The sequence below is a fragment of the Siniperca chuatsi genome, linkage group LG1 (genome assembly GCF_020085105.1).
Source record: "Siniperca chuatsi isolate FFG_IHB_CAS linkage group LG1, ASM2008510v1, whole genome shotgun sequence".
NCBI lineage: Eukaryota > Metazoa > Chordata > Actinopteri > Centrarchiformes > Sinipercidae > Siniperca > Siniperca chuatsi.
The window spans coordinates 18,347,145-18,370,769 of NC_058042.1; the positions used below are offsets into that span (position 1 = coordinate 18,347,145).

At 39.9% G+C, this 23,625-nt stretch overlaps 1 protein-coding gene across 1 annotated transcript; it reads left to right on the plus strand.

The window, feature by feature from the left end:
• The first annotated feature begins 157 nt into the window (after positions 1 to 157).
• Positions 158 to 22,647, plus strand: LOC122877067 (DNA-binding protein RFX7-like). Its single transcript, XM_044198188.1, has 9 exons — positions 158 to 1,002; positions 4,578 to 4,611; positions 11,040 to 11,125; positions 11,404 to 11,526; positions 12,860 to 12,976; positions 14,230 to 14,314; positions 14,407 to 14,620; positions 15,510 to 15,790; positions 16,326 to 22,647. The coding sequence occupies exons 1-9, from the start codon at positions 806 to 808 to the stop codon at positions 19,587 to 19,589; spliced, it is 4,401 nt and encodes a 1,466-aa protein (XP_044054123.1). The 5' UTR covers positions 158 to 805; the 3' UTR covers positions 19,590 to 22,647.
• Positions 22,648 to 23,625: the final 978 nt, after the last annotated feature.

Below are 23,625 nucleotides of genomic sequence, written 5' to 3' on the forward strand. Positions count from 1 at the left end.
TGGAGTAAAAAGTACAATATTTCCCTCTGGAATGTAGTGGAAATACTCAAGTAAAAGAAAAGTTGTTCCAAATTGTTCTCAAGTACTTATAAATGTAGGCTTCTTACTTTACTTTCTACCACTGGTAGTCATCAGGTAATAAAGCCTGAGTGTCAGTGGATATTTAGTGGTGCATATTTCCAAACAAAGGTACAATTTTCCAAATTAACACAAACCATTGCCAAACTGTCAAGATGGGGCTTTTGGGGGCCCTGGGGCCTACATTCATTCATTCCAGCCAACATTAATCCAAATAACAATAAATACGACCATAATAATAATACATCAATTACAAATAAAAATCTGCTTAGATAACATTTAATTCTGTTTTATTGCTGGGTAAACGTCAGCAACATGCATATAAAATAATAATAATATACATATTTAAATTCACATTCACAGTAACGTGTTCAGTAATGTATTCTGCTTTCATGTTGTTTTTAATGCTGGGGTCTTTAGTGCGCATGCGTTCGCCCAACAGCTACTACTCAGCATGCACATGCAGAGAAATCCCATAACGTGAGAGCACAGCGCACCGGAGGGACTAGCTAGTTGTTTTCCAGCTGTCCGTGGACTGTTTACACCCGCCTTCACTTGTATCCATGCATCACCTCACGTTTGACAGCGACACGTAGTTCTGCTGCACAGCCTCTTGAGCCACCAAGTGTTGGGGACTTGAAGCGAGCGATGTCGGAGGAGGACTGGGTGGCAACAACAACAACAGGGCGCGCTGCTGTGCCGTTAGCATCGCAACGTCCTCCGGTCCATGTTGCTTAACCCTGCCGGGCGAGTACACCTGTCCAGTCCAGTCCAGCTCAGTCCAGTCCCGAGGCCCACCGTGATGGCCGAGGAGGACCCCCAGCAGCAGCCGGACCGCAGGGCGAGGAGCCTGCCCGGCCTGCTCCCCGGGCTGCAGGGCGCTGAGGCCAGTGCTCTGCAGCTCAGGATCAAGAACTCCATCTGGTGAGGTGCTCAGATACTACTGTGCATAGTTTGATGCTGGAAGGGAAAATCATCATCAAATATCAGATTTACACCGAGCCTTTTCACTGGCTGTGGTCATAAAGTCAGCTCCCAGAGGAGGAAGTAGTGTTCATATGTAGCAATACCTCATCAAAATAAAGTAGAAGTCCTGCATGCAAAATACTTAATACTTTACTTAAGTTAAAGTATTATCAGCAAAACGTACAAGTATACAAAGTAAACAGTACTGGTTGAGCAGCAAACCTCTTGTGAGTATTAAAGTAATATATATTATATGATATTATTGGATTACTGATGCATTAATATGTAGTAGCATACTGTTGCAGTTGCTTGAGGTGGAGCCAGTTTTACCCATATACTGTCTGGCAGTTTAATCTATAACAATGCATCATATCTTATAAGATGATCATATGTGAAATATGAATCTGCAAAGAAACTGTAGCTCTAACATAAATGTAGTGGAGTAAAAAGTACAATAGTTCCCTTGAAATGAAGTGGGATAGAAGTATAAAGTGGCAGAAAAGTGAAATGAAAAGTAAGTAGAGTACAGTACTGGAGTAAATGTCACATTCCACCACTGTCAGTAGCTATAAATATTTATTTACATGTAGTTTGAAAGCTGACAGTATCAACACTTGATGTCTTCAGGTCTTTTGGAGTTCGTTCATTCAGACCGGGGAGTGACTGACTCTGTGGGCATGTGAAGTTTTGGTTGAAGTGAGTTCTGTGTGAATAATTGTACAGTACGTATCAGCCTACTTAAAACTGCCCTGCAGTATTATGGAAATATGTTGTAGTTTGTAGCTGTCTGTTGTTTGGGCTGGTTGGTAATGCTGACAGACTAAACTATTTAAAATCTGCTCAGGTCTCAGAGTACCCTTATTTTTTGAGGGTCAGATGCTGACATGGACAGTGTTGGAATGTAACTATGTACTCAGTTACAGTACAATGTTGAGGTACTTGTACTTAACTTACCTCAGTTTTATGCTTCATTACTGCTACTCCACTGCACCTCACCAGAAAATATTGTACTTTTTACTCCACTGCAGTTATTTGACATCTATAGTCACAAATTATTCTGCTGATTAAGATTTCATCTACAAAACATATGATCATCTTATCAAATGTGATAATGCACTGCTATACATTAAACTACCCAACAGCATATATAGTAGTTGAAATTAGCTCCACATGGAACAGCAACAACATAAAAATGCTGCTTACACTTTAATGCACCTTTAATAAGAATTTCATAGTGTAATACATGAGAATATAAATCTGACAGGTGCATAGTACTGTGTACTTTTACTCAAGGGACACTTTGAATGCAGGACCTTTACTTGTAATAGAGTATTGCTACTTTTACTTAAGTAAAGACAAAACATGGCGCTAGATCACTCCTTCCTTCACCTCACACCTGTCTCCTCATCGCTTGCTTGTTTACTGATTGGCTGAAGCCATTGTCGCAGTAGTAGCCATCTACATTCAAGTTCCCTCTATTTCCATCATCAAAACACTAACGACACGCCAAAACCAACAGCTTCAGTATGTAGTTCCTGCTGCAGTGGGTGAATTGACTTGCCATAACTCAGTTTACTGTACTTAACTCTTGCAACACAAATATGTCATGTAATCACCAAGGTGTGTTTCTGAAAACTGCTCACACATACCAGAAATGGCTGTGATACTACCAAATTATGTTCACACCAGTGTATTTACACTGAACTCACTGAACTCTATCCTGTTGTCCTATTGTTTGAAATATTTTTCACCAACAGAAAAAACACAAAGGTATGCAATTTATAATGATATGAATCAGCAAAAGGCAGCAAATCCTCACATCTCAGCAGCTGTAATCAGTAATTTCTTTTAACAGGCTAAACAAACTATTAATCAATTGTTAATCTTTGATTTTCTGTTTACCAAGTAATAGTTTCAGCATTACTTGATTTGCATTGAAGTGAAGTTTGGAATAAGGAGGACTGGCATCTGTGGCTATTCACATAACAAAATCAAAAACACTGAATCAACAACAAACAAAAATACACATTTTTCCTCTCACCTGTAGTGCAGTTTTTCCATCTAGATTGTTTTGGTGTAGAGTTATTTAAGGCCGAAAACACCCTTTTATTTGTGAATGTGAATGAACTCAAGTACTATCGTTTAAATGTCAAACAGCCAATAGATGTCAAAAGGCTGAACTACCAGAAAGCACAACAGTTCAGAGTTGAAATGTCTGCAGGAAAACCTCAACAGAACCACGTCACTGTGCTGAAGCCAGTTTTTCAGTAACATATTGGGCTATTGAAAGTTTTTGTCCTGCTCCCTAAATCTTTAACATTTAAGAAGATTAGAGCATAAATGTTGACGTTCACCTCAGCGGCCTGCTGCTGAGCGCTTCATGGTAGAATGAGACCGTCTTGGTCGGGGTCAGCAAGTTCATTTGCAACTACACCGTCACTGTGTCTTCATATGGAGTGATAGTCTATAGTGAAGTGCTGCTGTGGAGCGAGCTGCTTTCATTCAAGCCATCTAGTCAGAGATTTAATTGCACTTGAATATTACACACCGTGTGATTTGAAGGATCTCTTGTATCAATTCTTTATTACTTTTCCTAATCTAAGTCTCAGGTGTTGTTCAGTGTACCTGCCAAATCTGCCTTACAAACAGCTTAATGACGGCCTTTCAGCACTGGGAAATCCTTGGCCCCCTAGTAACAGTGAATTAAAGTGAACTGTTCTAGTCGTGGCTTAGAGCGTCCCCTGATTCTGACCTGCCCAGTGTCGCCAACTAAGAGTCTTTAAATGAGACTTACCTTCTGTCTCACAGTCAACAACAACCTGACCTGTCTGCAGATTAAGAATTAGACCTGGAGAAGTTATTCATGCATCTGGTTTGACTCATTGGTTTAAATCAGTATAGAGCTTCAGGATGAGTGTCTTCTGATGTTAATTTTTGCCTGAATAAGTGCTCCTTCATAGGACCTTGTTGCTTATTTTCGTCAATTTTTGTTATTTCCTTCTGTCAAAATAGTGATTGGTGTACGTGAATTTGCACTGCACCTTTTGCCTAAGTGTACAGTATGGATGTGACTGGCCTCCTTTAATTTTATGTTGAATATACAATAGGCATGAGTATATGGATATTTGGGAAGACTCTTAAAGGATTTTAGTTTTTTTGCTTTTCTTAAAAGATGATTTAACATGGCTAACAACGGCTTAAAAAAACATGAGTAAGTGGTGAAAGTTCATACTTTTATCAAATTCTTCCTTCAAGATTAAATTCAAATGGGATGAAAAAGACATATAGTAGATTTCCTCAGTGACTGCAAATGAATAACTGTGCTTCTGTCAGAGACAATGTTACCACAGTCTCTCTCTCTTTACATATGACAACATGTGTTCCCGGTGGTGGGATACATGACCTGAGAGATGCTGAAGGGAGGGTCGTCTCATGCCAAGCATTCCTCTGCTTTATAAATAAATACACTTTAGACACAAGCACTCATGTTACATCGGCTTCATACTAATTTGTACTATGTCTCTATTTTGCAGCAAATCTGTTCAATCAAAAGTGGAAAACATTCTGGTGAGTATTCTCGACATGTTTTTAACCTTTAAATTGCAATTTTAATGAAACTTTTTTATTTTGCTGTTATCTGTTTAAATATTGTTTGTATTTTATTTGTGGTTCTAGCATGTAGAAACACTATTGTTTCTTGTTTGATGGGTTTATTTCCTTCCTGGCATAATAAAAAAAAAAAAAAAAAAAAAAAACGACAGCAAATCTGTCCACAGCAGCTTTTTAGGTCAACCAATAGAGGGCGCATCTGAGACCTGACAACTGTACTGAGCTAGTGACGTCTGCTGGTTGGTCAGGGCTCAACGAGGTTAATCATTAGTCTTTGTATTTTAAATGTTTAAACCACAAAGGTTTACGATTTGCAAAACTATCCCCAAGCCTAGAAAAGTTATTTTTATGTGGAATGCCAGCTCATTGTAAAGTCAGTGTGATGGACCGCCCGGTTCAGGGACTGAGATACTGATGTGCAGTGATCCTCTATGAATGATGACAACAAGAGATTAACCTCTGACGGCAGCCTCGTGAATAGGTCAAATATGCTCTCATTAAACCAGCGTCATATAGTTGTCTCCTCTTTGAATGGAGTATAAATCAGTGTGTTGCATCCCCTAATGGTCAGAGGGAAATATTGTGATTCAAATTTCTAAATAAAAGGTATTATCAAATTAGGTCTTACCAGTAATTGGTGAGAAATACTTAAAGTATGTCTCGAGAGTGATGCTAAAAGAAAGGTCATGGGATCGTTAAAATTAAAAAGTACATTATCGGTTTATCCCCTTTGGAGCTAATTTCATTTTGGCCTGAAGGTGGCGCTAGATGAAACCTCATGGAGTGTCAAAAACAGGAAAGGTCAAGCTCTGGGAAGAATTACTGGGCTCTAGGGCTCCAGCTAACGATTATTGTTGTTTTCTATTAATCTGCCGATTATTTTCTCGATTAATCATTTGGTCTATAAAACATCAAAACGTAGTGACAAACGATGTCGCTTCTCCCCAGAGCAACCCCCAATGATGTCCTTTAATTGCTTGTTTTATCCGACCAAAACAAATACTTCATTTATTATCATATACAGTATGATAGAACCGGCAGATATTTGGCATTTTTGCTTGAAAAATGACTGAATCGATTAATCAATAATCAAAATAGTTGGCGATTAATTTTCTTTCGATTGACTCATCGACTAATCATTGCAGCTCTGCTGGGCTCAGTCAATTGCAATCTGCCCGTCACATTTTAATATTTCTTCTTGTGTACACATTGGAGGACACCAAAACCATTAGGAATCCTCTGGGGACCACGAATATCCACTGGGCTGTGGATATATTACAGTATATTTAGTTGTAGTGTTACACAGTGTACGTTATCATGAATTATGGTTTGATGTTCATGGTTTATACATACATTGTGACTCAGGCTGCGTTGACTGTGTTTAGTGGTTTTGTGTGATGCTCTGTTGTAGATTTCATAACCTGCTATATAGAGAAGAAGTCGAACACTACTAAGAGCCAGCTTATGTCGTACTTTACTGTTTGCTAAATCGGTATCTTTTGTACTTGCCAGCACAGTTGCTGTTTAATGACGATATAACAGTAATTTGTTATTAGGAAATAACATGCAGCTCCCCGGAGAGTGTGACTGAATAACAGAGAAATAATTGTTATTTCTTTGCTAAGGTTATGATGAATTCAAATTTTATTGCAAGTACAGTTGTAAATACCTTTTAACTTAGCAGAATACCCTAGTATCATGTTTCTGCTTTGGATAAAAGAAACCCTCAACGCAAAAAATTAATTGTGGAGCCAAGGCTAGTAGAAGTTGGCCGGGACTTTGGTTGTCCTCATGTAATATTCTGTATATAATGTGTGATGTAATGTTGTTAATACAGACTGGTCCATCTAAACTCATCCCTGTCGTGCCTTTTCAAAAAAGAAAGATAAAAAATCTCTTTTGACAACGCACCCTGTGTTGTCTCATGTCAAAGGCAAAAGTCAGAATAAACAATCTTTGAAAATTATATCCAATCAACTATTTATGATTCAGATGAACTTGTTGGAAACAGAATAGTTCCACAGCTTAATAAAAAGCTTTGCACTGAATTGATAATATGTTGAGTGATCTTTGACAATTAGCAAAGATGGAGTCTCCACTGCTTGTCTGGCAACCTCACAGTGATGACAAGAATCCAGGAAGTCACTGCTCCCGGCCAAGAAATAGTATAATAGCATAACCCTTCATAAAACTTGTTTTTACACTTTGGTTTTTGTACAGATTAAAGAAAAAATATATAACGTGTTAATTATTGAGCTTTAGAGGTGCTGGTAGGTGGATTTTGTTACCTTCAGACAGAGCCAGGCTACCTCTTTCCAGTCTTTATGCTAAGCTAAGCTAAACAGCTGCTTGTTCCAGCTTCATATTTAACAGATAAAAATGAGAGTGGTATCAATCTCTCTCTCATCTAACTAAATGTACACAGCATCCGGCTCGCCCTGGCTCAGTCTTGTCTGACGATGTCGTGATTGTTAGATAATGATTTTTTTCTGTGGCTCAGCAGCTTGGTAATGACTGCTGGTCAATGTGGTGTTTAAGAGTCGCAATTTTCAAATGTCATACTTGTTCCGTTATCTGACAACAGAAACAGAAAAATGTGTAAATGAGAACAACTATATTGTAAAAATAAGTTTCTTACTATCTCCTACTAAAATCCACACTGCATGTGTGTTTGTCATGCTGGTCACATCTTGAGTTAAAAGGGGAAAGGAGTTCACTGTGCAGAGCTCATGACACAGTAACATACAGACACTGACAGTCCCAAGTCAGCAGAGCAGGAAGTGAGTCACACTAAAAAGGCCAACGATGCTCTCTGAATTATACACAGCAAGGTTTTAGCAGGATTGCATTTGAAATGCAGCTCACAGATACAACAAACTGCCCACGTTACAGTGTTTATTTATCAGAATGAAGTGTATTTAGCTGTATTCCTCTTGGCTGCTGCTGCTCAGTGTCTGTTACCTTCAGCCATGGATGAGCTGTGGTTCCCTAACAACAAAGAAGTTAATCTGAGAAGATGGACAGAATAACGTTTATTCTTAGGAGCCAATTGAAAGGGTGAATATATATATATATATATATATATATATGAGTGAAGACATGTGTTGGCAGTGTGTGGATGTGTGCCTGTACACTCACCATGCAGCGAGCTGTCCCTGAGAGAAGGGTTAACAGCAGAGGAATCGAGTTCACCTTACACGCTCCCCTGCTCTGCAGAAGCCTGTCCGTCTCTGTGTGTCTGTCTGCATCCATTTACACTGTATGTGTGCACATGCTTGTGTGTCTCAACTGTATAGCTGTATGAATTCAGTATATTTATGCTTCATACCTCTGCACTGCTTGGCTTAAAGTCAGAGTAAAACTTTGTCCATGCTCCTCGCTCCTAGCCGCAGTGCTTCACTGTGGGGATGTTTATTATATTCGGTGTCTATTAAAGCTTCTTCCTGTTGACTTCAGAGTCTCCCACGGGCCTTCTGGCAAACTATAGCTGAGATGTCATGAGGTTTTTTTTAACAGTGGCTTTCTCTTTGCCTGTCTCTCATAAAGCTGTGACTGGTGAAGCTGTCGCCCAACAGCTGTGCCATACTCTTTCCATTTCTTTAAACTCAGACTCAAGATAGACAGTTTTTAAAAAAAAAAGGATAAAATTGATGCAGCAGAACCAGAGATATCATCTTCTTTATTCCATGCATTCTTCTTCCTTGTCAAAACCTGGCGCCTGCATTAGCCACAATGCAACGTGACCGACAAACAAAACGTAAACTCCACACATGAAGTAGTATCCAGGCCTGTAAACAGGCTGATGTGTAAAATCGGTGGAGTTCCCCTTTAACTGTACTCCAAGGGATGTTCAGTGACTTGGACATTCCCCCTCACTTGTGCTTGTCATTCACCTTTGTGGAGTTGCTTAGGGTCTTCCTTTGTCTTCATGATGAAGGTTTTGCCACAATACCGACTCACCACAAGTTAGACTTCCAGATACGGATGTATTTATACTACAATCACATAAAACCCCTTGACTATACACAGTTGATCTCCATTTAACTAATTATGTGACTTCTAAAACCAGTTGGCTGCACGGTCATGATTTAGGTGTGTCATATTAAAGACCGTGAATACTTATGCAAACAAGTATTTTGTATTTTATCTTTGTATTTAATTTAAATCACTTTGTAGAGATCTGTTTTCATTTTTCTTTGACATTAAAGAGTCTGCTCTGTTGATCAGTTTCAAGCATGCCACCTTAAATGTACTTTGATTCAGTGTTGTAAAACAATAAAACACGAATACTTACAAGGGGGGGTGAATACTTTTTATAGGCACTGTGTATGTCACTGAATTCACTCCTACAGGGTTAGAGTATTGCTTGGTGTTCAGCACTGTTGTCTGCTGCCATCTAAACGAGCAGAATTTAAACTGCTCCTTCTTCAGGCTCTCATGTTTCTTTGAAGAACGTAGTTAGAGGTGCTAAAGACTGTTTGTAGCTCAGAGGTTTCGTTAGTACAGTCTAGGCGTGCCTGTGTCGTGTGTGCTGAATATGAATGAATGAGAGTGAGAGGTGACCATGCAAAAACTATAATGTGCAGGCATGATCTAGAGTGTACTAGATCATGTGTGAGTGTGGTATGTTGAACTGCTAAGTGTGCTCTATTTATATTAATGATTTGTTTGTATTTTATTAGCCTCTTGTTCTGTCACATTTGTACTGAGAATAGGCCAGGATCATAGTTTAGCCCTTTACTGGAATAAAGGCAGATGTGCTGCAGTGTCATTGACAACAAATAATTGAACAAGACTAAGAGTCTACAGCCTTTGAGCTAAATGCTAACGTCAGAATGCTAACATGCTCACAACAACAACGTTAACATACAGATGTTTAGCAGCTGTAATGTTTACCATGTTCACCATCTTAGTTTGCCATGTTAGCATGCTAACATTTGCTAATTAGCAATAAACACAAACTACATACTATTAAAATGTTGACCTGATGATGGCACTAGAGGAAACGTCAGGGGATCACCGAAGTCAGTACCCTGTGGGAACCATGAATGTCTGTACAGAATTTCTTGGCAATCCATCAAAAATAATGGTTGAGATACGCCGATCAGCCATAACATTATGACCACCCGCCAAATATTGTGTAGGTCCCCCTTTTGCTGCCAGAAAAGCCCTGACCTGTTGAAGCATGGACTCCACTAGACCTCTGAAGGTGTGCTGTGTATCGTTAGCAGCAGATCCTTTAAGTCCTGTAAGTTGCGAGATGGATGGAGGGGCCTCCATGGATTGGACTTGTTTGTCCAGCACATCCCACAGATGCTCGATTGGATTGAGATCTGGGGAATTTGGAGGCCTAGTCAACACTTTGAACTTGTTGTTGTATTCCTCAAACCATTCCTGAACCATTTTAGCTTTGTGGCAGGGTGCATTATCCTGCTGAAAGAGGCCAGTGCCATCAGGGAACACCATTTCCATGAAAGGGTGTACATGGTCTGCAACAATGCTTAGGTAGGTGGTACGTGTCAAAGTAACATCCACATGAATGGCAGGACCCATGGTTTCCCAGCAGATCATTGCCCAAAGCATCACACTGCCTCCGCCGGCTTGCCTTCTTCCCATAGTGCATCCTGGTGCCATGTGTTCCCCAGGTAAGCGACACACACGCACCCGGCCATCCACGTGCTGTAAAATAAAATGTGATTCATCAGACCAGGCCACCTTCTTCCATTTCTCCGTGGTCCAGTTCTGATGCTCACGTGCCCATTGTAGGCGCTTTCGGCAGTGGACAGGGGTCAGCATGGGCACCCTGACTGGTCTGCTGCTACGCCCATGACCCTGTCGCAGGTTCACCGCTTTTCCTTCCTTGGGCCACTTTTGATAGGTACTGACCACTGCAGACTGGGAACGCCCCACACGAGCTGCAGTTTTAGAAATGCTCTGACCCGTTCGTCTAGCCATCACAATTTGGTTCTTGTCAAAGTCGCTCAAATCCTTACACTTGCCCATTTTTCCTGCTTCTAACACATCAACAAAATGTTCACTTGCTGCCCTAATATATCCCACCCACTGACAGGTGCCATGATAACGAGATTATCAGTGTTATTCACTTCATCTGTCAGTGGTCATAATTTTATGGCTGATGGGTGTATTTCAGTCTGTGATGGACCAACCGACAGAGCCGAGCCTCAGCTGAAAACATGAATAAGGAAACGTTCAGTCTTATTTTTACCATTCACTATTATGAACTATCCAAGAATCACTCCCACTTGCAGGTGTAACAAGACTACCTCTTACCCTTTTAAATCCATGGCAGGAAACTACTTTATGCTGATGAGAAGGAAAGGCCAAATATTAAAACTTCCTTTTTTGTCCCCTTTTTATTTCTACAGCAAGATGTCGAGAAGTTCTCAGACATTGAAAAACTCTACCTCTACCTGAAGTTGCCTTCTGGTCCTAGCACTAGCACTGATAAAAGGTGAGGATACACCTGCTTTCTGACAGTATTTACAGGAAATGGACAGTGATGAAATATTTATGAAACAGGAAACCACTTTAACGATTAACCATTGATAGTGGCATACATTTGTTTTCTTGTCTTAAAAAAGTTTATTATATGAATGATATAGAAACTCAGAGCTTCGATAAGCTTTGATGATTTCTCAGGACTGAGGTTACACTGACTTGAGTCAGACAAGTGTTGTATCTTTTGCTTTGTCATTTGTCAATCAATCAATGATCCACATCTTTTCTCAGTGACCAGAGTGCCCTGTCATCAAGCCGCACACAGCAGATGCATGCGTTCAGCTGGATCCGCAATTATTTAGAGGAATACCCAGAGACCTCTCTTCCCAAACAGGAGGTCTATGATGAATACAAGTAGGTATAAGTAGAGTTGAGAGATGAGACTTGATTGTTACTTATTAAACACATTAAACATTTTTTCCATTGCTTAACTATAAATTTCACTATTTATTTGAATATTTATCGTTGGTTTTCACCTTTTGAATAGATAACAGCTACTAATGTTTGAGATTCTTTCTCCTCTAAATTGCTGCCGGCTGAAGCGTCAGTATAAATAGACGCGGCAGGCATGGGAATCACAGGGAGCAGCATGTGTTGGTAATATTAGAATGGAAAGTCTGAGACAGCCATTGAAATGCTCTGACAGTGTTATGTAACTGTCTTTTTAACTCTACCAGATCAGAAATACAGTGCCCTCCAGAAATATTGGCGCCTTTAGGAGAGACAGGTGAAAAGGCTTTAAAGAGACAAAATGTGCTTCACTTCAAAACAGCAAAAACATTTTGCTTTGAAACAAAACAACAATTTGTCACAATCTTTTTTAAACTTTACAGAATCAACCACAAATACAAGAATGTCAGATATTAATGTCAGTTAGAGTTTAGTTTGCATAGTTCTCATTTTACAAACACACTTAACTTTACATATTGTACCTTTTTAAACCTGCATTAACAGATTTGGCCACTCAGGGGCAGCTCAACAAGCTGTAAACACATCATTGACATATTATCACCTTATAAAATTGATATGTTTTAGCAAACAGTTCTCTATGTACACATCCAGCATTTACGGAGCAACATTATCATTTATTTGGAGTCGTTCTGTTGACCTGATGAAAATTCAATATTCACTCTCTTTTAGCTTTGTTTTTGGTCTCCACCAACTCCTGAGAAAAATATCTGGCTGTTTAGCTGCTAAATGCTCCACTATGTTCACCAGTTAGTCGCTAACTTTGTCTGTTGTTTGGTGCTGAGCAGGTAGTGTGCAGGTTTATCCGAGCTCTTAATCTGAAAACAGCTGTCTGCTGCAGCCGAAAACGACACTATGAGAGCCGTGAGAGTGAACGAAAACAGTAAAGCTGTGGGCTGTAAAACGAAAGAATCATCACTGCGATTGATGATTGACATTATAAAAGTAATTTTGTCAACTGTTAGTATAGAAATATTTATTAGAGCTGCTTTAATTGTTCAAACTAATATTATCACACCATGACGAAAAAGTCACATTGAATTTCAGAATAGAAAAAAATAGTTTTAACTTTAAAAACTTTTATCACCTCACATTCACCAGAGATGAAAACAGTAACGGCTCAGAACAGAATCTGCTGTATTGATATGATTTTGATTCATTATTCAAGGCATTTTTTAATTCTATATTTTTAATTACATTTATCTGTTATGTCTTTCAGGAGCTTCTGTGACAATCTTAACTACCACCCACTGAGTGCTGCGGACTTTGGAAAAATGATGAAAAATGTCTTCCCGAACATGAAGGCGCGTCGACTTGGCATGAGAGGAAAATCTAAATATCCTTCACTGGAATGGATTGTAACAGTCTGGCCTCTGTCTCTGGTCACAGACCATCTGCTGTTGCAGTTCATAAGCTCTCTAAATATAGATGTGAAATGAAATAAAGTCCCCCTCTGCCTCGGAAGCACCAGCATAATACAGAGGCCCTTCAGGGGAGTCACTGTGATCTTGACCTTCATGACACAATTGTGATATTTATTTATTTTATTATTTTTTGCAAAACGTGGTTTATATTCATGGCCTTCAGTCATTCAGGTTAATGAAATTATCATTGTGTAAGGTGAGATCATTAATTTTATGGGTTATGATGTGGAATAACTTCAAATGTTTGTCTTTTGAAGGGAGTTTGCTTTGAACACATATTAGAAAACTGCAGGATTAATTTTAATTTATACAATATTTCTAGTATAAGCACTAATTAAAAGAATCTGTAAAAGAACTGGTTCAATATCAACATATTAAACAGATGTAAAATGTCAAATAGTTTACTCCAACAAAGTGGTTAAATTAGTCTAAACACTTGAATATCACAGCATCGTGAGAAATTATTTACAGTGTATAGACTTAGTTGGCTTTCTATTCTGACGGAATCCCATGAAATAAAAAGTTCATGTATCACTTCAGTACATCAGTCATTTCAGACGTACTGTAGCTACAAGTGACTGCACATTTAAAAGCGAAGTTAACATTTCCTAATTTTAATAAAGAATTCACATTTGGAACAGCTCATGACACTAGATTGCTTAAAAAAATGTTCTGTTTGTTTTTACAACTAAATGTTATATGTATAGATTTGAAAAGCTGCCTTGGAGTTGCACTATTGTTCTGATTTTAGATATCGAGTGTATTAAGTGTTGACTTTTATTATTGACTAGTTTGTAAGCTAATTGTTCCCAAAGTAGATGTTAGTGTGCACTTTCTAATTCCTCCTGTATATTACACGCAAACACTGCCTACTCCCTCTGTTGGACTCGGGAGGGTGTAATAATGTTTATGCGCTGCCCTATCTGAGTATGGGGATTTTTGTCAGCACAGTTGGTGTTTGGTCCGTGTAATGCTTGTCAGTTCAATTTTTATTTTTCTAATTTTCAGATTTCCACACATTGGTCTGACAAATGAAAAATACAATTCTCTGATATTCCTTTTTTATGGAAAATTGAACTGATAAGCATTACATGGACTGCGCATTGTTTATAATTTACAGTATATTGCCAACATATACATGTTTTTGATCTTAACACCAGCTTACATATTGCTATAGTGGACTAAGGAAGAGGCCCTTTGTTCACATGCCATCTTTACCCACTCTGGATCTCCATAAAACAGGGGATGGAGTAAGCACATTTACATCTTTCCTTGTTAATATTTCCATTGTTGTCACTGTCCTGTCATGCAGTGTGTCATACCACATATCTATTGTGTGTAGCTCCAGTGTGATATCCTAGAGTCACCGGGCCAGCTGAGCAGCATAAAGGAGGATGTGCGATTTGCAGCCTGTGATCTGGTGTGTGAGTGGGCCCAAAAGGTGCTGAAACGCCAGTTTGATGCCGTGGAAGACTTGGCTCGCTTCCTAATCGACAGCCATTACATCAGCAACAAGTCTTTGGCAGCTCTCACCATTACGACCGGCACAGCGACAGGTAATACACAGTTTATGGCTGCGTCATGTCTCCCTGTGTAAAAACAGGTCAATAGTGGCATCTGGTGGCAGTTGCCTGTTACTGCTCTTTTATTCCAGGCTGCTTGTTTTTGTGAGGGCAGCTGTATTTTTAGGTTCAAGTAACTGAAACTTTTACAGCTTTATTGGAGTACTCAAACATGTAACACTCATATAATAAACAACAATTAATTATCTCTAGACCCAAGAATAATCTTTTAAAACCTACAGTTACTCTATGTACAAGGTTTCTGCAGAATGGAACAAGTCACCAAACTATTAGAGAATCAACACTCACACATTTTAGAAACAAATGCATTTGGACCTAAAGCCGACTGAATATACGCTTGTTCCTATTTGATGTTGTCTTAGTTTTCATGAATTTTATGGATGCTTGTGTACGTAACAGCTTATATTGTTGTAATTATTAGTTCTTATTTGTCTGTGTTTGTGTGGCACAGACTTTGCTTTCATTTCGTTTATCTTTATATGCGGTAATTTGAACCAATTATTGATATGATTGACAATTGTGTGTTATTAATTCGGTTGTGTTGTATTGCGATCAGCTGCTTTATTTGAACTATTTTTAATTTTAAAAAATTGCATTCATTATATTGTTAATGTTTTATTAAGCCATTTTGAATGTGTGGATCCCAGGAAGATTAGCAACTGCAACCTCAGAATCTAGTGGGGATCCAATAAAATAAACAAATAAACAATAAGTTAAGTGTTGTCTAGTGATCAAACCTTATTGTTCAAGTAACTAAAGCTTATATATTCACATATTTAGATATTATGATGATGAGGTTATTACTTTTTACTAATACCAGTAGCATAATACGTACCTAAATCCCACGGTTTCCTTTCTTTAGAGGTTAATACTCTACAGACGCTCTCTGCATTCGTCCCCACTGCTGAGGCTCACTCCTTCCAGCCTCATGTGACAACCCTGTCCTCGCCTTCTGTCGATGCAAAGCAGCAGCTCCAGAGGAAGATCCAGAGGAAACAACAAGAACAGAAGTTGCACTCACCTTTACCTGGAGAGGGACTAACCAAGAGGGCAGATGACGGTGTGCCTTGTGTTAGCCCCACGACTCTGTCACCTCAGCCAACCATAGGCATCGTGGTCGCCGCTGTCCCAAGTCCCATCACGGTGAGAAAGAAGGACTCAGGTTTAGATTACACTGTTGAGTGTAATTTTGTCCTATCTACTGTAATCGACTTAATATTGTAAATGATATAATTGTATTAATGCTTAGAACCTGATATACACAATTTGCATCTAAAATGACCACCCTTTTGAATTTAACAACTCAGCAAATTCATTAATTAGTAAAGATGAGTACAGTCTGAGTAGTACATTGTTTTCAAAATTACACCTCTTCTTTTCATTCTAACAAAGCATTTAATACTGAATATACTGACATCAAACAAGTAATCAGACTAATACTCTCATTTTTAGTTTAATAACTCTGAACTGACTACTATGAAAAACATTCATAGAATCAGTCAATGATATTTGTTACTTCAATGTCGCTCAATGTTTCAGTGAGTAATTTTGTTCAGATATGAGTGTAACTGCCATTTTTAAAAAACACATCCCCGATCATTTTGAGAACTTGTCTGCAAAAACATCAAAGATGATTACAGAAAATAATTTATTTGGTGGTCATCGTCCCTCTCTGCAGGTACCGAGAAGCAGGCAGTTGATGTCCCCCAGTCCCATGGGTACAGTAGAGAGCAAAGTGCTGCCAATTAACTTCCAAATGGTGACCCAGCCAGTTCAGGCAGTGAAACAGAGCCCCAAAACCCCGCAAAATATTCTAGCCAGTCCGGCGGGAGAACGCTCTGCTCGGCAGCGCTATGCACAAATCCTGCCCAAACCTTCAGCCACAACTGCTTTCACTTTGCGCTCACCCTCCACCATGATCATCGGCAACAGCCCCATTAAGACTATGATGACTACATGTCACGTCAGCCCAGTCAGTTTGGTCAAGATGACAGCCATATCGCTTGCACCCAGCAGCAGCAATACCACCACTTCCCTCACAAACACCAGTCTGCGGCCAGCATCTGCAGGCATTAGCAGTTCTGCAATTGCAGAAGACATCAGCTACAATCAAAGCATGAGGAGCACCTCTGCAGTCCCCATTCTGGCCCCGGTGGCCAGGCCAGGGCAGACTACTAACACCCCTACCATCGATGTTGAAATGGAAGTTGAAGCTATACATAAAAACAGCCAAATGCAAAATCCTAGCAGTCTAATTCTGACTCAAGGAGCAATGGCAAATAGGGCTGCAGGGGCTGTACAGAGGGCTGCCAGCGTGCCCATACCTCAGACTAGAGCCTTCCTGGGTCTGGAGGAAACATCCAGCACTAATTGCAACGGAAAGTCCCCCTCAAGCACTAACATTGTGGCACTAACACTGTGTAACACTGTCGAAGGCAGCAATAATGGCGCCAATAATACAAGCACTTTGCACTTAACTCCCTCTACTCACAATACCAGCGCTGTTTCTTTACTAAACACCAGCAGAGCACCTTCATTTGGGGAAAGCAGCAGTGTTACATCAGCAAAGGAAGGTTTTTTGTCCACTAAGAGCCTCAGGAAACGCTCGGCCCTCAGTCCAGACCTTTCGCCAGTCAAAAGGGCTTTTATGCCCCAGCAGCCAGTAGAGGACGCTGCTGGTCTTGGATATGGGATTACAAACGCGGTAAGTAACGTCCCCAGGCCAGGAGCTTCAGCTAGACCTGAAAGTGCACCAGCTACTAGGGAGGTAGAGGCGAAAATGAACTTGTCCACTCAAGTCCACACACTCTGCACTTCCTCTTTCAGAGCCAGTGGCTTCTACTCTGTTGCCAAAACACAGAGCTCAATGCAGAGGAAAAACCCTTCCACTGTTATGGAAACTAGCACTTCAGTCAGTCACGCATTAATACAGCAACAACAGGGGCACACAATGGCCAACATGCATGCCATACCTAATAACCCCGGCCTCCAAAAACACTCAGGTGTGAGTGATGTTAGGAGCTCAAACTCAACCACAGGGAGTCTGGAAGGTGCTCAACAACAGACCTACACTCAGTCCACCCCTGCTACTGAATCTTTAGACTTCTTCAATCAAGCTTCATCGTCCAGCCAGCTCCCTATGCAGACGGATATGGACTACTTTCCCTTTGATGATGATGTGACTCAGGACAGCATTGTGGAGGAGCTGGTGCAGATGGAAGAGCAAATGAAACTTAACAACCTGCAGGAGTTTGGAGACTGTGTCACAGTGCAAGGCCAACAGGCTGTGATGCCGGACAACATAATGTCTACCAATCAGACCATGACCTCCTTCTATCATGCTGCAAACTGCCACAGCAACCTGATCCAAACTCCAACACCAACACCCACTCCCACACCCACATCAGAAATGATGGGAGGAGCCCAAGGCCTCACCAGAGAGAGCCCCTGCTCCCGCATGGCCTCCACCACCCCAGTGGACAGCACACTGGGAAGCAGTCGTCACACCCCAGTTGGTACACCACACTCCAACTGCAGCAGCACTGTTCCTCCCAGTCCAGTGGAGTGCAGGAACCCGTTTGCATTTACACCCATCAACTCCAGCCTCACTGGTTTCCATGACGGCAGCACTGTCTCCAGCAGCCCTGTCAAGCCCATGCAGAGACCGATGGCCACCCACCCAGACAAGACCCGGCTGGAGTGGATGAATACCAGTTACAGCAGCAGCAGTGGGAGCTTAAACAAGTCAAACAGTGGAATGGGAATCCTCCCCAGCTATCAAGGCCTGATAGGTGACCAGTTTCAAAAACCTCACGCCTTCGCCGTCCCTCATGCACGGCACCATGACAGCCATTTTGGCCGTTTGACTCCCATCTCGCCTGTGCAGCAGCAGGTAGCCAGCATGGCCAAGCAGGAGGGTTTTGCTGTGCCTGCCCCTCTGGATAACAAAGCCACCAACACACCTGCTGCAACTTTCCGATGTCGCAGTGTAAGCCCCGCTGTGCATCAGAGGAATTTGGGTGGAAACACAGGAAACCTTCCCCATATCCCTCATTCAGTAGTGTCTCCCTTTAACTCTCCTGTGACGCCTGAGGTGTTAAACATCTTTGCAAACAGCCAGACAAATCTTGGAGTGAGCAGCATGGCTCAGAGGAGCCATTCTGTGCCACTCAACATCATGATGCAAACTGAGGTCCTGCCCACACCGGGCCAACAACGCAACAGCAAAAATATCGCCAATGTCCTTCTGAACAAGCTGGATGGGGACCATGATGACACTGTTCGGGGTCTGGGGGTCAATAATTTCCCCTCCAGCTACACTGCACGCATGAACCTCACCCAGATCCTCGAGTCCGACCCCAACCTCTCCTGCAGTGACAACCACCTCAGCCTGATGACCTCTGACCCCACCAGCACATGCAAGTTGCAGAGGCCAAATTACCTCATCGAAAATGCTATTAATGAACAAATGCTTCTCTCAGCAGGTGACAGCCGAGCACAATCAGCTTCTGGAGAGCAGCATCGACAACAGGCCCAGTCCATGTTGTTAACTTTGAGCACACAGCAGCATCAAGAAGAACTACAGAAGCATCAGCAGTTGGATTTCAGCAGCGCTGTGAAAGACCTCCTCACAGACAACAGCCTTACTGCTGGCAACCAGCTCATGGAACAACTAACTACAGGCGGAGCAGATTTCCCTTGTGAAATCAGAATGACATCAGAGCTCTCCAGCAGCATCAATGACCTAAACGCACTGGACACAAACCTCCTGTTTGACCCCAACCAGCAGCAAGGGCAATATCACAATGCTGCTGCTGCTGCTGCTGCTGCGGAGTTGGTGAATGATCCGCTGTTTCAGCAAATTACCAGCGAGGCGGCACATTCAAGTGGACTCGACTGGCTAGAAAGCAAAGATCATCCAGCTGTTGGGTTGATGGGTTGAGAATAGAGCTTTTTTTTGTCATGTTGAACAATCTGTGGTTGCTGTTTGTTTTATTTATTTTCAGGCATTTACACTTTATAATGCAACACTGGACACATTGAGGTTTGTCCAGTTTAAGTGCCAGGCTGAACTGCAATGATGCTGCAACGCTCTGATTAAAATACTGGTCATTTCCCTTTAATCAGAGAACGTCACCTCACGTTGTTTAATCAGGAGCATTTCCAACCAGTAAAAAAAGGTTACTGACAAAAAAAGAAACCTAATCCTAAACCTGTTGTTTTTTTAATGTTGTGTTTGATATTTCACTGAAGAGTCAGTGAACAAATCACAACAGAGCCATGGATTTCTTAGTGTAAAGAAATGTGGAACTTAATGAAAAATTATTATTATTAATATGCCTTTTACCATAATATTTCTTTATCATTGTGTCTAAATCTTGGCAACTGCAGGCATTATCTAATTAAAGCATAAGATACAAAATGTATTTACTGCTGAACTAATTGTCATAAAAAATGGATGTATCACAAGTATCTTTGTAGGAGCTTTAGGTGGTTTCAGGGCATTTTCTTTATCCGAAAAAGATATTAACAAAAAGACGTGTTTAAAAGTTTACACTCTTTATAGAAATATCATTTAGTGACAAAAACATAGAACCAAATTCATCCATGTAAATCAATCAATTCTTATGATCAGTCATCACTGAAGATGCTAATTATATAATCAAAAACACAATAGTGTTACTTCCTTTACTGATGGATCACTTTGATGGTTAAGTTAATACTTGAAATCTACCAGAACCATAATAGGAAGTGATAAATGTCTAAACTGTCATTTTCAAAGTTGTAAACTGCATCTGGTTATCATATCCACATTTTCAAGCTTTGTTATTTTATACAAGATCTTCCTGACAATCATCACAGACTTTTTGCCTCTCAGACTTTTGAGCCAGTAAATTTAAAGAGCCAAGTCAACCTCTCATCTCTTAATCATCTCGAGAATCAAACGTGTGCATTATAGGCAGAGCTCCGACAACTTGAAGATATTAATAATATAATTAGGCCTCTTTTGCAAGTAATTGTCTTGTATAGTCATAACTATAAAGTTGTAGAAGCTCTAATGAATCCCTTTAATGTACGTGCACAAAATGTCTTTGTTAATTGTTTAATAGATATATTAAGAAATAGCAGCAATACACTAAAACATGAGTTCTTGTAGTTGTTCTGAGTTGTTTAGTGTGGTCACATTAAACCAAGAAGGTTGACCTCTCTCCTGCAATGATGCCCTAAACACTGCTTTAATTATGCATTGAGTATTTGTATGACATTTATATGGTAGTTATGTCACACAAAGCATTGTGGAGGATTGTGGGATATCTTTCATGTTGTAGTGCTACATACAACAGATGAGGGCTCAACCATTTAACCACTAGTGGATAAAAAGCGATGAAATGTATACAACCACCCCCCTTTAATGGGGGAGGGGGGGGGTGTCTTTTAAAGTATGAATCTAGTATAAAAGAAGACTTATGGGACGGTCAAAATAAAACGAAATGATAGCCATTTTCCTTAGCGCTCAGAAAATGCATTATTTGTATTATGTGCAAATTACTTCGAGTTGAAGGTTTTCATCTGAAAATGGCAAAATGGATGTAGTAGATGAAATTGAGTGGAAATGAACACTTAATTTCTAAAGTTAGTAGCATTAAGAACTTGAACAAGTTTGTTTCCTAATGTAGCGCTCGTCATACGGCACTGACAATCTGTAATACTTGTGTTTCTTTACATAAATGCACTGTGTTTGGTTTGGATGACGGAGGAATATCTTTTACTGCATGCCCTGCCAGGTAATCACTGATCAAATGTGAAAGTGTTGCTTTACACTGAGCTGTGTGTAAAGTAGGCATGCAACCACAGATGAGATGAGACTCGCAGGTGCTGCTGAGGGTTTTGGTCTCTGAGCCTTATGTCCATACCAAAGACTTTAAATATAACCTGCAATGACATGCACTAAGATCTCGGGTGTCTAATATAAATCTCCTATGTGAGGGACATACTAAGTTATGTTATGTATGATAACAGCCATAACAAATATATTCTGTAATATGACAGATAAAATGGGAAATAAGTGAAAAATTGGTAACATTTGCAGCACTGGGAAGCATTTCTTTATAAAATCAGTACATCAGAACAATATTAAGAATTTCTTTGCTTACTATTGTTGATGCTTTTGTAAACCCAACAGGTAAATAATATTTTTATGGAGGCAAAAAAACACTGTAAGATTCCTGAGTGTATTTGTATTGCTGGTCACACTAACTTTATTTGTTGTACAGACTGGGGGTGTGGCTCATGGTCCAGTGTGTTTTTGTTTTACTACTATTTATTTAGAGTGTGTTGTTTGTACAGAAGCTGTAACCTTGCAAACCATATAATCTTGTGAATCTGTTATGATGTTTTGTAGCATACTTTTTAAGTGTCATAGCATATTACCACGTGTCATATACAGTTCTTTTTTCAACAGATAACTTGTCCAATACATTGTGGTGAATAATGAGAAAATTTTACAAAACTCTCAAGATTCAGCTTGTAATCCAAAACCTTTCAGAACTGGATTTTGACAGAAAATTACCCCTGAAAATATTTGCACGTTTAAAATGTGGAAATGAGATATATTGTGACTTCTGTAAAAGCAGATTATATCATTGTAATAATAATAGTCTAATTTGGAGTATAATTTAATATTGAGCAATTTAGACAAACTTTTATTTATATTCAGCTTTTGAATCTGTTCTCTCAGTTTTGATGTTTATCTTTATTGTGTCATTTGCATTTATTTGGTTAGCACTGATGTTTGTGTTTAATGAAGACTTTACCCTTCCTCTTGTTGAACGTGGTTCAGAGCTGTAGAACTGCCCTCCACTGTTATGTTGCTGTGGTCAGTGTACAGGGGATTTTTCTTCTTGTTTTTTTGCATTTTAGCAAGTGCTTTTATAAGGGGAAGTGCTTGTTGATACTGGTTTTTAAAGACTTTTTAAAACTAATAAACATTTTTAAGTACATCCTGGTATCCTGGAGTCAGTGTTTCTTTAATATCTGCATAAAAGAAAGAGCTAGCCTGCACAGGGAACACGTGCTTCTTCACCTCTGAAATGTCACACAACATGCTACTTTAGTAAGTAGAGGTCATTTGTTGACATTAGACCACAACATTTAAACATCATCAGAAACAAATATTGTATTCCTCCTTTTTGTTTGGACAAAAAGGGTTCATGAATGTATCTATTCTTCACCTGAATCTCTACATTCACAGCACTTTGACAAATGGGATAACTTTTCTGAGAATGATTACCTTGTGCTGTGTCCGTAATCTCTCTCACACTCATTCACTATCCCCTACAAAATAAACACTATAGTAAACTCAAAGTCAATTACAGCATTTTTCTGCCACTGATTGTGCATAACTTTCCCACTGAGAATCTAGGCACTCAAATAAAACTGTAAAACTGATAAGAGGCCTGTGTCTGCACCATCAGGGGTATGGGGGAATGAAAACATCTTTCTTTCAAAATGGAGAGTATTGTCAAGTATTATGGTAAGTGAAAGTACCAGAGTACAGTGTAAAAATACTCACACTGTTACAAATAAAAGTCATCACTGATTCAAAATCCTACTTCAGTAAAAGTACAGAAGTATTATCAGCAAAATGTAATTTAAGTATCAAAAGTAAAAGTTGTTCTGCAGAAACATTATTATTATAACTTTTGTAGCTGGTCAAGATGGAGCTCATTTTAGCTACTTTATATAGTGATAGGTAGTTTAGTCCTGTGGTTCCCCACCTAGGGGTCGGGCCCCCTCCGAAGGGTCACCAGATGTGAGATGATTAATGGCAGAGTAAAAAAGAAAAAACTAAGTTCTGCTGCACAAATTTGTATTAATTTTTTAGACTTTTCTCTGATGTTTGCTTTTGTTGTGAAATACTGGAAACTGTTACCTCTTCGGGCCTCAAACAGGATCACAAAACACAATCTGAGAAGGTT